The 15,945-nt window shown below is 43.3% G+C and overlaps 1 protein-coding gene across 2 annotated transcripts; it reads left to right on the top strand.

Moving 5' to 3' along the window:
• Positions 1 to 293: 293 nt before the first annotated feature.
• On the top strand, positions 294 to 11,976 carry UBE2B (ubiquitin conjugating enzyme E2 B). Of its 2 annotated transcripts, XM_090064990.1 has the most exons (6): positions 295 to 449; positions 3,719 to 3,799; positions 4,488 to 4,513; positions 6,317 to 6,406; positions 10,777 to 10,865; positions 11,413 to 11,976. In XM_090064990.1, exons 1-6 carry the CDS (start codon positions 406 to 408, stop codon positions 11,539 to 11,541), a joined length of 459 nt encoding a protein of 152 aa, XP_089921116.1. In that variant the 5' UTR covers positions 295 to 405; the 3' UTR covers positions 11,542 to 11,976. The 2 variants fall into 2 exon arrangements, with proteins under 2 accessions (XP_089921118.1, XP_089921116.1); XM_090064992.1 differs by lacking the exon at positions 6,317 to 6,406 and having other exon boundaries at positions 294 to 449.
• Positions 11,977 to 15,945: the final 3,969 nt, after the last annotated feature.

Raw genomic sequence — 15,945 nt, 5'->3', positions numbered from 1 at the left:
ATACTTAGTGCAAGCACAAGCTCATTCTCCTCGCAGCTGCAACCCTGGAGCTTTCTGCCGGTTTTCACCGCGACCGGGTTTACACAGCGCGTGCGCACACCCCGAGGCAGCCGGCTGGGAGGAAGGAACCAAACACGGCGCAGCCCAAGAGACACACACGGGGGTGCTCCCCTCTGCCCCCCTTCGCGGCCAGGTCCAATGGTGCATCCCGAGCGCGCTCCCAGAACCTCCCCCGCCCGCTGCCCGCGGCGGCAATGGTACATTCCGCCACCGCCACCCCCCGGCTCCCGCGGCGGTGGTACATTCCGCCCCGCCCCCCGCGCGGAGGGAGACGCCATTGCGGGCTTGTTTGCGCGGCGGCGGCAGGTCGCGGCGGAGCTCGCGGGACGGGGCCGGCGGAGGAACATGTCCACCCCGGCCAGGCGGCGCCTCATGAGGGACTTCAAGAGGTGGGTGCCCGCGTCGGGCTTCGGCCCTGGGGCTGCTGTCGGGGGGCCCTGGGCCCTGCTTCCCCGCGGGGTCTGGGCCGGGCCGGACCCAGGGCCCCCGGGCTGTGCGGGCCGCTTGGCACGGGGATAGGGATGCTGATGCTTCGGGTGGGGGTTGGGCAGGATCCAGCCTTTTAGGACAACACCTAGCGCCCCTCGATCCTGCCCCCGGGCTGTGGGGCCGCTGCGAGGCGAAGCCCACGTTTCTCCCCTTTTTCAAGTTGGTTTGCCACCTTTCCCGATACCCTCGCACCTCCCTTTTTGGGGCTTGACCCACAGGTTGAGAAGAGAAGTTGTTCATAGACATCGGGAGCTGGACAGGACCTCGTGAGATCATTGAGACCAGCCCCAGGGATCCAGCGATCACGTTTTTTAATTATTTTATTTTTTTTGCAAAAATCTCGTTGGTTTAATAAAAGATATTCCCCCTCTACAAGTCCTTGATTGCCTTTTCCTCCAGACCAACACGGCTACCACCTGAATGCCCAGCCAGATAAACACGCAGATGCCTTTTAAATGGTCCCTCCCCACCCGACTTCTCTAGGACTTGCTTCTCCTGGAGGAGTCAGGCTGGGAGAGGTCGGGTCCAGTCTGGCCACTGCAGGGTCGTGCCTGTCCAAACTGTCCTGTGCACGGTCAAGGTACGCGGCAGCGATTGTAAATGTAGAAGTAGTAACAGCGGCGACTGCCGTGCTTCTGGACTTGGAAACTTTGGACGCGACACAGCGTGTTTTGCGTGCAGGCGGATTGCCATCACAGAACACCTTGTTTTTGTGTTGCAGTGAGCGTGGGGGTCTTTTATATTCTGTTTTTTTAATGGGAATGCCTTGAATTATCCCACTTGATGTAAATATATAGGTATGGTGTGGGAAGGTCCTTGTTATGCCGTCCACATTGTGTGCTTTGTGTCAGCTCCTATGTGAGTTGAAGGCACTGAGACATTCACACAGATTTACAGACGTTGAGGGCTGGAAGGGACCTCCTGAGAGCATCGGGTCCAGCCCCATGCTCTGGACAAGAAAGACAACTGGGGTCCAGTAACCCCAGCAAGATGTGTCCCTTACTTGGGCAAAACTCCTGTTGTCTTTAAAAGGAGTTGGCCTAAATTGTTTGAGGCAAAACTTTCATTCTGTTTAGAAGGAGTTGGCCTAAATCACTGGATATGACTTTGTTTCAGTAGTGCCACTTTATTAGTGATCGCTGTATTTTATTGCAGTATCTGCAAATGTGTAAGTAGACAGTTGACACAGGCTATATGTGTATCCACAGCTTAATATACAGTAATGTTAAAATTTTGATACGCAACTACAAAGTTAGGAATTGAGATGAGGTTTAGAAGTTACTTACCTGTCCACAGTCTACCTGGGTATTGTATAATGCAAACATAACATTGTGTAGTTCCTTTTAAAACAAAAAAGGACATCTAAATCCTGTTCGTTATGGTGGGTCACAATGAATATAAAAAAAACCTGACTACTTATGGCACTAATGGGTAAGGATTGCTTTTGGAGGCACTGATTCTGTTGTTAACATTGGTGATGGAAATGAGGCTGGGGGGATAAGTAAGTAAATAAATCCTCTAAATAGATGCACTGAAGCATGGAATGAGTGTGCATTTATCTAACCTAACCATCTTGTACCTCCAGGCTGAGCTCATGTTTCTTTTAAAATGTCAGTCCCTTAACATTAGGGGGAAAGGAAATGTGTCTAGTTTGTTACTAACAATTACTTCAATCTAAAAGTAACAGCATTCAGGTTGCATGTTTTGCTGTGCACTCTGCTGTGTTTATTGTGGTTGTGGGGTGGTGACGAGAGAAGAACTTGACAGATTATTGGGAGGCTGACCATTCTTTAGTTCTTTGAATAAAATTGGAGAAATACTAATTACAGCTCTTAGAAAAGGATGCTATAAATACCACATTATCGCTAACTCTTAAATATCTCTAGGCTCTGTTCAGACAAGTTACGCTTCCAGTTCAGGCCATAAATTCTCTGTAGTTAAAGATGTTCCCACAGTGTAGTATGGGGGGAGCTTTGTCCTGATTTAAGAACCAAAGTTATCTCAGAACAGCACTTAAGTTTGCTGCTTAGGCTTTGATACTGGCAGGCAATCTGGTTTTCTGGTAGGAAGAAACTGTTCCCCAAAGTGGTAGGTATCTGATCTGTTGATATTGAACTGTGTGAATTTTGAAAGGTCACAAAACAAGGATGCTTAAACACGGGTTGGGAAGGACGCTGTGAATCTCAGGCAGAGAACTCCTTGCTGCTAGTTTGCCTTAACAAGGCAATATTGGTGCTTGATGGTCAGCAGCCATGCTAATATGTCATTCTAAAACATGATCTCTCTTACCAACAGGGTAGTATAACATATTTATTAATCCAGGGATTTATACCATCCTAGGGCAAAGGTCTTGGTACCAAAGAAGTATTGTACATGAAGTGGGAGTTTAGAGACCATGTTTTCCACTGGGAAATTGATGTATTCTTACTAATCCAGAACTAGTGTGTGTGTGTGTCTCTCTCTCTCTTTCTCTCTCTAAATAAGTTAAGATGCTTCCATGACTCCTTTAAAGCACAAGTGTTTTCAGGCTAAGAAGGGGTGAAGAAACCAGTACAGCAATGTTTCTGTTTACCTCTTAGAACAATCAGCCTGCTGGCCAAAATTGTTTTGATTTTGAATGTACAGAATTTAGCTGGACCCCACGCTCCATCTTGTCTGCATTCTTGTAGCTTCCAGTGTGTGCATGCTATAGATAGTATTAGTTGGTTTCCGCAATAGTTGCAGTTTCAGTGTGTCAATTTGTGGTTATAAATCATTTTGTTTTCACTGTTGCAGCCAGCAGGAGTGGTTCTGAATGTTCATTGTGTCATCATTTGACGTATAGAACGTAAAACCCAGATCAGATGTTCAAGGTGTTTCATAACTGCTCTTATTTGATGGAGAAACACATGTAGAAATGCATGCTTTGCTTCTCTCTTTTTTTTTTCTTTCTGTTGGTCTATCTTATTGTAACAAAATATTTGAACAGAAAATCTGCTTCTGTCTTTGGGACATGTAATGTGTATATATAACCTTAAACTTTGCATTCCACATTCTTTTAGGATTACAGAATTCAGCAGATCAGTGCAAACTCTAGGTAGAAAGGCGCACGTGCGCATGCGTGAAACTATTACCAGATTGTGTGTGTGACTTTAACATGCATCTTACCACTATTTTTGTTAATTCTTAGATTGCAAGAAGACCCTCCTGTGGGTGTCAGTGGTGCACCATCTGAGAATAACATAATGCAGTGGAATGCAGTTATATTTGGGTATGTGTTTTTCTTCCTACTCATTGTACAATCTATAATGCTTAAGGGCTAAATACGGGTTTTAAAAGAGGATAAATGTTTCTTTGAAAATTTTAGAGACACCTTTGTGTTCATAGATTAAGTAAAAATAAGTTATAGAAACTGAGGGGAAAACTAGCATGTATGCTGTTTTGTATGTATTCATTCCCCTTTCAGAGAGGCACAGTTAAATAAGTTTTTCTCCTGTTGTAGTTTTCAAAGTAATCTTTTTGGGTTTTTTTTAGGTAGTCAAATGTTGTGCCCATGAATAGTGAATACCATTGAACTTATGAAGGGTATAGTAGGAGTTGTAGAAAAGGCGGGATTCTCCCAAAGAAGCGTGTAATAATTCTGTTCCACTTAACCTAGATGTGTTAGTAGGGACCAAGCCAATTTTTTTTTCCAATCTAGTTCTCTGGATGCAGCTTTTATCTAGTTACATTAGCTATCCCACAGAGTCGGAACCAATTCACTATCTTGTCATAAATTCAAGTATTTTGCTAGCGAATCTGGATTTGGCCATTAATTTTAATCTGAACCTGTGCATTGTATAGGATTGTACTTGTTTGCCTTTTTTCTGTTTTGACTGTGTTGTACCTGGAAGGTTGGGGTATATGAATAAGTAGACAAATTAATTTTAATGGGAACATTTTTTTCCTTCAATTTGTAGGCCGGAAGGTACCCCATTTGAGGATGGTAAGTAACTAATTTATTGCTGCTCCTATTCCCCTTCCTCAGTTGTAGATGTCTGTAGATGTTTACAATGTGAATATTGTATTTGTTTTGAAGAAAGGTACATACATTGCCTATACATAGGTTATTTAATTGTGATAGCCACAAAATTTAGTTACAAGTCAGAAAAAGCAGAAAGCAAGGAAAAACTGTAAGTGAAAGAGAGGGCTTGCTGTTTTAGAGAGATTATGGTTTTTTGATCAGAGCGCTCTTGTTGCCACAGTAACCCACAGTTAACTGTGAATGCTGCTTATACATAGAGAAATTGAAACATTCAGTAGGACAGGGGTGGCCAATCTATAGTACTTGTGCCACAAGTGGCACAGGCAGCCTTTGTGTGGGGCATGCAGCGGATTAGGGAGGGGCAGGGAGCAGAAAGAGCAGGAGATTTGGGCAAGGAGCAGAAAGTAGACCAGCATATTGGGAAGGGGAAGGACATCAGAGAGGCACTGGAGCTTGTGGGGCTTAACTGGCAGTACACCTGCCAAAAAGGTTGGCTCCTACTGCAGGAGATGTTATCAGATGTTACCTAATACCATCAGATATTTTCATATCTCCTACAACTAGCTGAGACTTAGTGCTCTTCTGGTCACGTCTGGCTTAGTAGTTAGATGTTGATTCTTCTCTCTTTCCTTCCACTGAGAGCAAGTGGGAATCTTGCTTTTCTTTTTCTATGCAGATCAGTTCTTAGTGGGAAACATTTTAAATAAAGATGAAATAAGCAAGTAAGTGTAATAACTACTGGACATGCAGAAAAGGAGGCATCAAAACTTCTGTATTAACAATTTCTCATTGCAGTGATCTGCAATGACAGGGTAATAAGCAAGGGAGTGGGCAGGGGATATTCGGCTTCCCTGGAAGTGAGAAAATATCTTGTTTGATTTTATTTTTTTCCCCACCCCACCCCTGTAGACCTGGGGATGGGTTTAATGGATTATCATATTTCTTAAGGCTTATTTCAGGCATTGTTCATGGGTCCAAACTAAGTATATGGAATTAATCAGTCATAAGTTGGAACCACGTGTTATGTGAAAATTCAGCTTTTTGTACCGAGTCCAGACTACAGTCTTTTCTCAGACAAAATTCCCATATACTTCAGTGTCCAAAGCCTGGGGGAGGTCAGTCCTACTGGAGAGATACTGAATAATTGGAGCACAGTGATGGTTGTGGTGGTTTTTCAGATGTTGAATAATTGCTAAACAAAAATTCAGCAGTTTCTCCTTACAAAGTTGTCTGCTTTGGAAGTCTTTTATCCAGGAGCGGAAAGCTCTCATAACTTCTGATTCATGGAGTCCTAAAAATTGGCAAGATAGAAACCATGTGGAAATCATGACTGAATCATACCATAAATTAGAATGCAACTTAGCTCACTTCTTTGTAATTAATTGGTCACATAGTTATCTGAAACAGTATTACTTCTCCAGTATCTGGTAATTACATTGAAAATCCTGCAAAAGGTCTGCATTTAAGTTAAGATGATTGGATAACTGAAGTGAGATTCTAGTTCCTTTTCTGCATATTCATTGGTCTTCTAAATTCTTGCATAGATGCTGATGGTTTTTATCCATAGTAGTATTGCTGTTTTATTAGTGCTTGAAATATAAATAAACATTGAGTCTGACTTTATTTTTGGAGGGGTAAGAAGAGACATTGGCTTTAGTCATAGAGCACATCAGTTAATTTGTCATGTGTTCTTGAAGGTTTATTACTATTTTTCTTTAAATTACCATTACAGTTATATGATTGTATGTTTGCTTTTTTGGACAGGGACCTTTAAACTAGTAATAGAATTTTCAGAAGAATATCCCAATAAGCCTCCAACTGTTAGGTTTTTATCAAAAATGTTTCATCCAAATGGTGAGTATTAATGCTTATTTGGCCATAATAAATACTAAGTATTGTAGTGTGATCATACATCCTATAAAACTCAGCAGCATTTAACATCTTTTTCCTAAATTTGACACTAAGTTTATCAAGTGCTCAGTTGAAAAGAGATGACTTTCCTTGCATCATAATTTCTATCTAGAGTAAGTTTATCCTTGAATTCTGTAATCGGTGTATGTAGCTAACTCAAATGCAAGCCGGTGAGAAAATGAAGACTGATATCCTGTTCTGTTACAAGCAATATAGGTTTATTGGGAAGTTCCTATTTCACTAGAGGTTTTATTTTTGTCTCGTGCTGTCAGTTTTTTGCTACAATTTAACTGTTTCCTTCTGCATCTCTTTCATAGCTCTCTTATTTTTATATTTATTTATGGAGGTCACTTAGGAGTCTCCATTTCCATACTTATTTTTCTGGCCCAGCTCCTCACCTCCATGGTAGACCCTCTAGAACATTGGTGCTCAACCTTCCATCCCGATGGGCTGGAGCCCACGGTGCATGGTTAGTCTGCCGACCTCATTTAGCATAGGCACACTGGCCCAGTCCTTCATGTTGGATCTGGCTGTGTGTGCTGGCCTGCCACAGCGTGTTGGCCCAACCCTATGCATTGGATCTAGTAGCAGAGTGACCCCCATGTGCCAGCCCCAACGCAGACTGGTGCAGTCTAGCAGACAGGGCCACATCTAGGTCTGGGAATTTGGCAGCAGGTGCAATTAATGCTGCTACCACTCCCTGGCTGCCAAACTTTTGGATCCTTGGGAAGACCCATAGGCAAGATGACAGCTCTATGGGCTGGATCTGGCCTGCGGGCTGGAGGTGGAGTACCTGTGCTCTAGAATGAGGGTGTCCTAAAGACCAAATGCACAACCGCTACAATATAAGGAGCTGAATTCAGACTGAATTTGTACCCTCTACCTAACTATTTGATCTGTGAACACTGTGCATTTCTGCTTCACTTAAGGTTCCCCTTCCGCTGTCATTTCCTTCTTTCGCAGTTTTTATCCTTGCTTGTATAGCCTAATTCTGCATCTGTTCAAGTTAATGTGAATTTTGCCATTGATTTTTTTTCCTAAGCAGGATTGGGTGGGTTATTAGTGCTTCTCCAGTAATGTTCCCAAAGATGTGACATGAGTTTCTCTGTTGCTATGTGAGTACAGAGGAGGGTTGATGAGCAGCTTCTTTACTCCTTATGAAGCAGCCTGCTGCTCTCAAATGCTGCTTGTTCCCACTAGGCAAGCACTGAGTAAAGATCACTAGGATCCTATGAACTTTCATTCAGTTATGTAGCAGAAGTAGCACAGGGCTGATTGTTCCACCTCACTGGGCATGAGAAATAGAAGGTTTCCACCCCAAGTTCACATCTGGGAAAGCAGGCTGCTCACTTGTTGTTTTCCTCCTCAGAGCTAGACCTTCTCTCGCGCTCTCATAGTTTCATAATTTCTAGGGTCGGAAGGGACCTGAGCAGATCGTCTAGTCCGACCCCCTGCTGTGGCAGGAAAGAATACTGGGGTCAAATGACCCCAGCAAGATGTTCATCTAACCTCCTCTTAAACACCCCCAGGGTAGGAGCCTGCACTACTTCTCTTGGAAGCTGGTTCCAGACCCTAGCCGCCCTGACCGTAAAGTAGCACCTCCTGATATCTAACCTAAACCTACCCTCTGCCAGCTTGTGACCGTTATTCTTGGTCACTCCTGGCGGTGCTCAGGGGAACAGTGATTCCCCCAATGCCTGCTGATCCCCCCTGACTAGTTTATACCAGGCCACAAGATCCCCCCTCAGCCTTCTCTTTTGGAGGCTGAATAGGTTCAGGTCCCGTAGCCTCTCCTCATAGGAACTGCCCTGTTGTCCCCTGATTATACGAGTGGCCCTCCTCTGGACCCTCTCCATGCTGTCGACATCCCTCTTGAAGAGTGGCGCCCAGAACTGGACGCAGTCCTCCAGCTGCGGCCTGACCAGTGCCGCACAGGGGGGGAGGATGACCTCTTTGGCCCTGCTCGAGATGCATCTGTGGATGCATGACAAGGTGCGGTTGGCCTTCCTAACTGCCTCCCCACACTGCCGGCCCATGTTCATCTTGGAGTCAATGATGACCCCAAGATCCTTTTCTGCCTCTGTGCTGACAAGAGGGGAGTTCCCTAACCTGTAGGTACGGTGCCGGTTGTTCTTCCCGAGGTGCATCACCTTGCACTTGTCTGTGTTGAATCCCATCCTATTCTCGTCCGCCCACCCTTGTAACCTGTCTAGGTCTGATTGTAGCCTGTTGCATCCTTCCAGTGTGCTCACATCCCCCCACATCTTAGTGTCATCAGCAAATTTGAACAGGGTGCTTTTTACCCCCTCGTCCAAATCACTGATGAAGATGTTGAACAGTGCGGGCCCGAGGACCGAGCCCTGGGGGACCCCACTGCCCACGTCCTTCCAGGTTGAGAAGGACCCATCCACTACCACCCTCTGGGTGCGGCCCTCCAGCCAGCTGGCGACCCATTTGACTGTGTGGGTGTCGACACCACAGCCCCCCAGTTTCTTAATGAGAGCGAGGTGAGAGACAGTGTCGAAAGCCTTCCGGAAGTCCAGGAGGACTGTCCACTGCTACCCCTGCGTCTAACGATCTGGTGATCTGATCGTAAAAGGCCACCAGGTTGGTCTGACAGGACTTGCCACTGCTGAACCTGTGTTGGTTGCCCCTAAGCATGCAGTCCCCTGCTGGCCCCTCCTGGATGTGTGCCAGCATAATTTTCTCAAACAGCTTGCCTAGGATCGAGGTAAGACTAACCGGCCTGTAGTTTCCCGGGTCCTCCTTCATTTTTAGGTACTTTTTATATGCCCCCTTTTAGGGTTGTCTTTGCGTGCTTCACATCCTTTTTAATGTAATTTATCTTTCCTTCCTTCACAGAGGTATTGCTGTGAAGTACTGTTATCCACATTTTTTAAATAAGAACCTGAGGCACAGAGACACTGACAGATCTAAGGAAGGACTTGAGTGTCTTCAAATTAGGCAGCACAAGCAGAATCCAAAGCGCGGAGAGAAATGCCTAAGCTCCCAATATAGTGCCTGAGGGAGAGTTAGATTTGGCAGAAGGGCAATCCAGAAAATAACACATGGTGCATGGGGAGTGCCTGGAAGTAGCCAGTAGGAAGAGCGAAGCATAGAAGTGTTTCTGAATTCCTGCCCTTCCCTGGAACTTCAGAGTCTGAGGGGATAGACAAATGAATACATTGCATGGCGTTGAAAGGGGCCACGTACTCGCAGTATGTCAGCTGCTCTGGGGAAATTGGCCATGTGCTGGTTCTTATCCTGAACTAAGTAGAAGGTAAACTGTGGTAGTTTGTCCCTCTTTTATTAGTGGCAGGATTATATCTGCTTTTGATTCTTTGACTGTGTAATGCAAAATGTATGAACAGTCTGCAGCGAGATGTCAGGACTCTCACCTGCCCCCATGGAAGGCTCTAACCACAAGACTCTGTGATTTTGCTCCCTCGGGCTTGCTTTCCTTGTGGCCTCTGAAATTTGTGTTCTCTTCTGCTCAGTAGCACAGGGTCAAGAGAAAGATGTGCAGGTGGAGTGTCTCAGCTTAGTTTATAACCTGCTGGTGAGGGCATTCTCCTGGGATGTGAGTGATGGGGGTTTGGATCCACTCAAACTGAGGAGGGCCTAGAAGCAGGATCACTCTGTGGCTTTAACCCCCATGCTAGCATGTGTGAGAGGCTCCTCCACAGCCTGGTTGTGCTGTAAAATAAAAGTGCCCCGAGTGCAGTGTTTTGTTCTTAACTCCATGGTATTGGGTTTTGTGAGGCATACTTGGATCACGCCTGCTGGGTTGATCTGGCCAAGGGGCTTAGCCTGGGATTTGGGTTCCTGTCTGTTCAGACCAAGACAGTTCTGAACAGGTGCAAAGCAGAACTGAGAGCATGTGGAGAATTTTCAGGCCACTGAACAGGGTTTTTTGGTTTGCAGTTTTAGACTTGGACAGTTCTAGGTACCCAGGTCTTTGTCCCCTGGATCTTGATGTACAGGGCTTCCTAGGACCATGCAGGTGAATCAGAGAATTGAATCCAGGTCTCTCCAGTCTCAGGCTAGCATTCTAACCAAGGATCATATTTTAAGTGCTTTTTTTTGCCTTCAATTCTGCATCTCCCCATGTAAAACTGGTGTTAGAGCCTCTTATAGAAATTGTCCTCATAAAAAAATATTATCTCTCTTTATTATGTTTCCTAAAGTGCTAAATTAAGCATGAACTGAATTGCCATACTCTAAAAGTGTATTAATTCATGCAGTATTTCAGCACAACCAGCTATAAATAAAGATGGCAGGATTTTTAAACAATTCCTATGCTCTGATTACAGTTTATGCGGATGGTAGCATATGTTTAGATATTCTTCAGAATCGCTGGAGTCCAACATACGATGTTTCATCTATTTTAACTTCAATTCAGGTAATTTTTTAACCTTTTTATTGCAAGTGAAGTATGATGACTTTCTGCCACAAAACAGTGGCTTCAGTGACATAGTAAGCAATATTCCATGCCAATGTACTGTAGTCCAAATTGTTGAAAAGTAGTTGGAAGCTTTTTAGCTCCTTTTAAAGACTGTTAGTTTCTGAACTAAGTATAGCCTTGTTATTATATTTCTAAGTAACAAAAATAATCGTTATAGGGAATTTATGTAGGAAGATAGTTACAGATTTGGATTCCTTTATTGACAACTATTTCAAATATGATATTGAATGTAAATGTTTGTAATAGAACTTGCATGTGAAAGTTTTTAGCTATTGTATTTCAAAGCCTAGGTTTATGAAATTCTCAGCCAATATTATTGCAGTCCAGCTAATTGGATTGAATAAAATTACGCTTGAATTTGTTACAGTAGAAACTATCTTGTTTTCCCCCTAGTGGCTAGTTTTGTTTTTTCATAATGATATTTTCTATGACATTGGTCCAAATATCTGATTTTGTTTTTATTTCTTTTCCACCCCCCACTCAGTCTCTGCTTGATGAACCTAATCCAAACAGTCCTGCAAACAGTCAGGCAGCACAACTTTATCAGGAAAACAAACGCGAATATGAAAAAAGAGTTTCAGCTATTGTTGAACAAAGCTGGAATGATTCCTAATAGATGGCTACTTTGTTAATCTTCATCCTCATAATCATTGTGTACAATTTAACTCTGAATAGAAAGGCTACCAGAAATTAAGTGCCACAAGTTCTAAGAATTTGCGTACAAATTGTTTGCAAAAAATTAAGCCCTCCAGTTTAGAAACTTTAAAAGCTTGTGTATCTTGATTAACATACTTTTTATTGCATGGTATGAACTAAGTTATTGCTACATAAATTTGTAATATATCCTGTTTGTATTTTTTTCCAAGTGTATAATGTTGGTGTGCAGTTTTCATGACAGAATATACGCATTTTGTAAATCTGTACTTTTTCAAATATTGAATGCCTTATTTTTGAATTCTTTAGATTTTTAAAGTGGAGAAAAGCACTTAAAGTTTTTATATATAAATATTACATGTAAAACTGTTAAATACATAACCTCAGTACAAGATGTTCTGTCACTTTCTGTATCTCTTTCAAAGGTTCAGTTTTAGCCTTAGATTTTTCTTTCAATACATGCTGACACCATGCACTTTACAAATGTTCAGAAGATTTTTGCCATGATGCTTAACTTTTGTCTTCAGTGGAGACATGCCTATCTAATCGGCTTAAATTGTTCCTGTAAATCTCCTCACTTGTATGAGGTAAGAAAGTATTTATCATCCCCTATTTTGATGGGGAAACCAAAGCGCAGATACAATAATGTGCCAGTAGTTACTGTAAATCAGTAGCAGAGGTACAAACAGCACTTGGATCACCTGGCGCTATCTTTCTCTTGCCAGTGAGAGGTTTATTAGACTAAGACTTTGATAATTTGTCATTTTCAGGGAAGGTATTAATTATTTAATAAGTTGATTATACAACAAGTAAACATACCTATAGTGTGATTTCTGAGTGACCTCTGATATTTCATATTTTTCTGATGAATTTATAAATGAAATTTTAGGCAGAGTAAAACATAATAGGATGTTTTTATCACAATCCTTCTTCCATAGGGATTGAAAAGCATTACCTAATCTTTATGTACCACTGATTGTTATAATTTAAAAAAAAAAAATTTTTTTTTAGTTTAGCTTGGGTGGGGTGAAAACAGTAAAGCAATGAGGTTCTTACCTGTTCCTCTTGGAAAACGAATTTCTGAAGAAAGTGTCCGCAGATTATTTTACGAAATTTTATTTTGATGGGGGGGGAGAGATTTGTCGAGTTGCATGTTTGTTTCTTAGTTTATTATTAAAATGAGGAATGTAATGCAGGGGACCCCCCGTTTCCCCCCTTCATTAATGGTGTGGTAACTTCTCCCTGCAATCTGCAAGGCAGGCTGGGTAATATATTATCATGTCTGCTTTAATAGTTTTCACATGTTTTTGTTTTATTTCCCAGTGACATCAGCGTGATCACTTCTTGTCTTCAAATTCCACCTTGCATTACATGCTTGACTACAACCCCAGAAACTCTAATGAGATTTCACAAATATAATTCATGACCACTTGCATTTCCAATTTTAGTTAACAAATCTGCTGAGGATGCATATGCCAGAATATAATTCTACAGACCCTCCTGCAGCTGTGATGGCTTTCTGTTGGTAAAACCTTCTTATTTTAAAACTATGTAGACACTGAAAATATGTAAGAAACAGTTGTCAAAGGTGGTTACACTTTGACGTTTCCAAACTCTGTTTAAAAGAGGAATTGTTTAAGCCTGTACAAACAAGTACTACAGAGAAAGAAAAATGTATGTCAGAATGCTGCTTTAGTATTCCCCTGGAAAACAGCAAGTAGCATGTGGCCCAAGTTAGGTACTATAGGACATATCCTGTTCCACCTGCTAAGTATCAGAATGCAAGCTTATTCCACTGTGCTGAGTCCCTAGAAAACCACTAATGCAAAAGGTGGGCTTTTCATGGATGAATCTGAGGCACATTACAAAATAGATGCATTTTAATGCTTTTTTTCAGGAACTCAGGCAGGGTTGAATAGGACTGCATAGAGCTTAATTGGTGGGATAAGAGATTTTATATTATATGAATCAATGGCATATAAAAGCAGGCTTATCACTGCTAATGCAGTGAATTCATATAGCTGTGTCATAACTGCGCATGGTTATGTAATTTCTAGGTGTATCGACATTAGATTGCAGAACTGATTGGAATATCAGTGCTGCACTAGCAGGAGCTGCTACACTGACAAGATTTTATGCAGGTTTTTAGAATAGTGTATTTAGTAAGCAACAATCTCTTTATAGTTTAAAGCCACTATTCATCCTTTGATCTATTCTGGTATCATTTTGAACACTTAAAGCTAAGTTTCTGATTTGAAAAATCATCATAAAGTGGTAGGACTCATGCTTATCTTTTATGACATTCATGGAATCAGTTTCATAATTCTTTAAGTATTTCATTTACACTATTTTATGGAAAAGTCTAAGGATGGAATTCACCAGTTGATTTAAAACAAAAAAATTAAACATTTAAATGGAGTTATTGTTAGGCTTTACATTTCTAAGATTAACGGTAAAGATGCTGCTTTCTAAGGGCATTTATACACATGCTGTGGCGGGGGGGTTGCTTTAATTAAAGTGCTTGGGGTGTCTCGTGTATCAAATGAGCTTTAGTAAGGAAGAGTGACTCATGCACCAGGGAGCATTCTACCAGGTTGAGTGCATACGTTTGCTGGGAAGACTGAAAAAATCTCTTTTTCCTGTTATTTTTGCCTTCGCAGAGTGATAAATACTGTAATGTTCTAAGCACAGGAAGAAGTCAGATTATCAGAGTTGTCACTCGAGTTGGTGGGAGCAAGCAACTGCTGGTCACTGATTCCTTAGATTGGGGGTATGCAGTCTCCCACATAGGGCTTTGGGGTATGGAGACCATGAAAACCACTGATGCCCTCTGCCTCAAACACACAAAAGACAGTAGCTCAGAGCATTTTTTGTTTTGGAGAACTGCCATCAAGTTCAGTGTAGAACAGGGATGGGCAAAATATGGCCTGTGGGCTGGATCTAGCCTGGGGCAGGTCCCTCAGTCCTGCCTGCTCCGGGTACCATCTGGCCCATGGTGCATCCTACAGCCCCTGGGTGCACAGTGGGGCTGGGGCAGCTCTGCAGCTAGACTCCATTTTTAGACTGCCCAGGTGATGGTGGGTCTTCCAGCTGCTGCCACTGCCAGCCCCAACTTCATGGAGATGGGTGGGGACCTGCACGCACAGCCCTGGCCTTGGCTTTTGTCCCAGAGTAGACCAGCTGGGACCTGTGCACAAAGGCCTGGCCCCAGGCTGCTCCAGATAGTTCCACCCCCCCCCCCACCCCCCCGGATGAGCAGCACCGGTGGCCCGGCAAAAGCTGCTGTTGGGTGTGGGGAGGAAAGCAGCCACCTTGACTTCACTGCTGCTGGGACCTTTTTGCTGCAGTTGCCCAGAGCCCGTACCTGGGCTGCCCTGCAACTGTTTGCTGTCACCCCTGCTACCAGCACTGCCTCTGGTAGTGGCAGTGGAGAGGAGCCACAGGGCAGCGTGGGTGTGGGCTTCAGGTGGTGACAGCAATAAGAGCCCAGCAGTGTTGAGAGCCCAGCAGTGTTGAGCTTTTCCCTCACACCTGGCAACAGCTTCTGTCCGGCCATTGCTACTGATGCTCACTGTGGGTGGGGTGGTCCAGGGCAGGTCAGGGCTCTGTGCATCGGTCCCAGCTGGTCCTGAGCTGGTCCACTCCAGCTGGGGTGAGTCCAGGATAGACGGGCCAGGGCTGTGTATTCAACGGCTCCTGGGCACTGGTAGTGGGGAGGAGCCATGGGGCATATGGGCTCCAGGCTGTTGTGGGAAGGAGACTGGGGGCACTGACTGGGCTGTGACAGCACCTCAAAACTGCCTATGTGGGTGCTGGCCCAAATAATTGGCCATTCCTGGTGTAAAACCTTGTTTTGTTTGGCCAGTTATGGCATATATGAGAGTAACTTACGTTAAATATCTTGAGACACAGAAATTTTCTTTTTTTCCTCCACCTCCATAGATTATAAATAGAGTTTACTGATATAGTTTGGTTAAGGAAAGCCACCTCATTATTCTCATTTAATATCTCTGTTGGGATGACTGTAAAAACACTTGACTGGTTAAACAGCTGGTTTGCTTTGATTGCCACTTCTCACATGAACTGATGTTTTTAATGATACTTCATGCTCCTCTTTCCATTGCATCTACCTTTTACCTCTCATTTTACATTAAATTGCATGCATGTCAGGGCTGGGGCTGACTTTGTTACCTGTTTATACAAGGCCTGGCACAGTGGGACCATCGGTACAATTCTAATACAAATAGCAGGCATGGGATGTTTAAAAGAACATTTGTATTTGCTGACAGATGCTTAAAAGGCGTTTCTGTACTGAAATATTGACAGATTATTGCTCCAAACAGCACAGCATTATAAGGAATAG

This window comes from Crocodylus siamensis, chromosome 10, assembly GCF_052110815.1.
Source record: "Crocodylus siamensis isolate JL-2025a chromosome 10, ASM5211081v1, whole genome shotgun sequence".
Lineage (NCBI taxonomy): Eukaryota > Metazoa > Chordata > Crocodylia > Crocodylidae > Crocodylus > Crocodylus siamensis.
The sequence above is the reverse complement of the archived record's forward strand: the minus strand, read 5'-3'. Positions and strand labels throughout refer to the sequence as shown.

Bases quoted from the DNA above. Each gene is read 5' to 3' on its own strand.
- UBE2B (XM_090064990.1), top strand. From the start codon at position 406: ATGTCCACCCCGGCCAGGCGGCGCCTCATGAGGGACTTCAAGAG. The intron at 6,407-10,776 runs GTGAGTATTAAT...CTCTGATTACAG, and splicing joins AAAAATGTTTCATCCAAATG to TTTATGCGGATGGTAGCATA. The intron at 10,866-11,412 runs GTAATTTTTTAA...CCCCCCACTCAG, and splicing joins CTATTTTAACTTCAATTCAG to TCTCTGCTTGATGAACCTAA.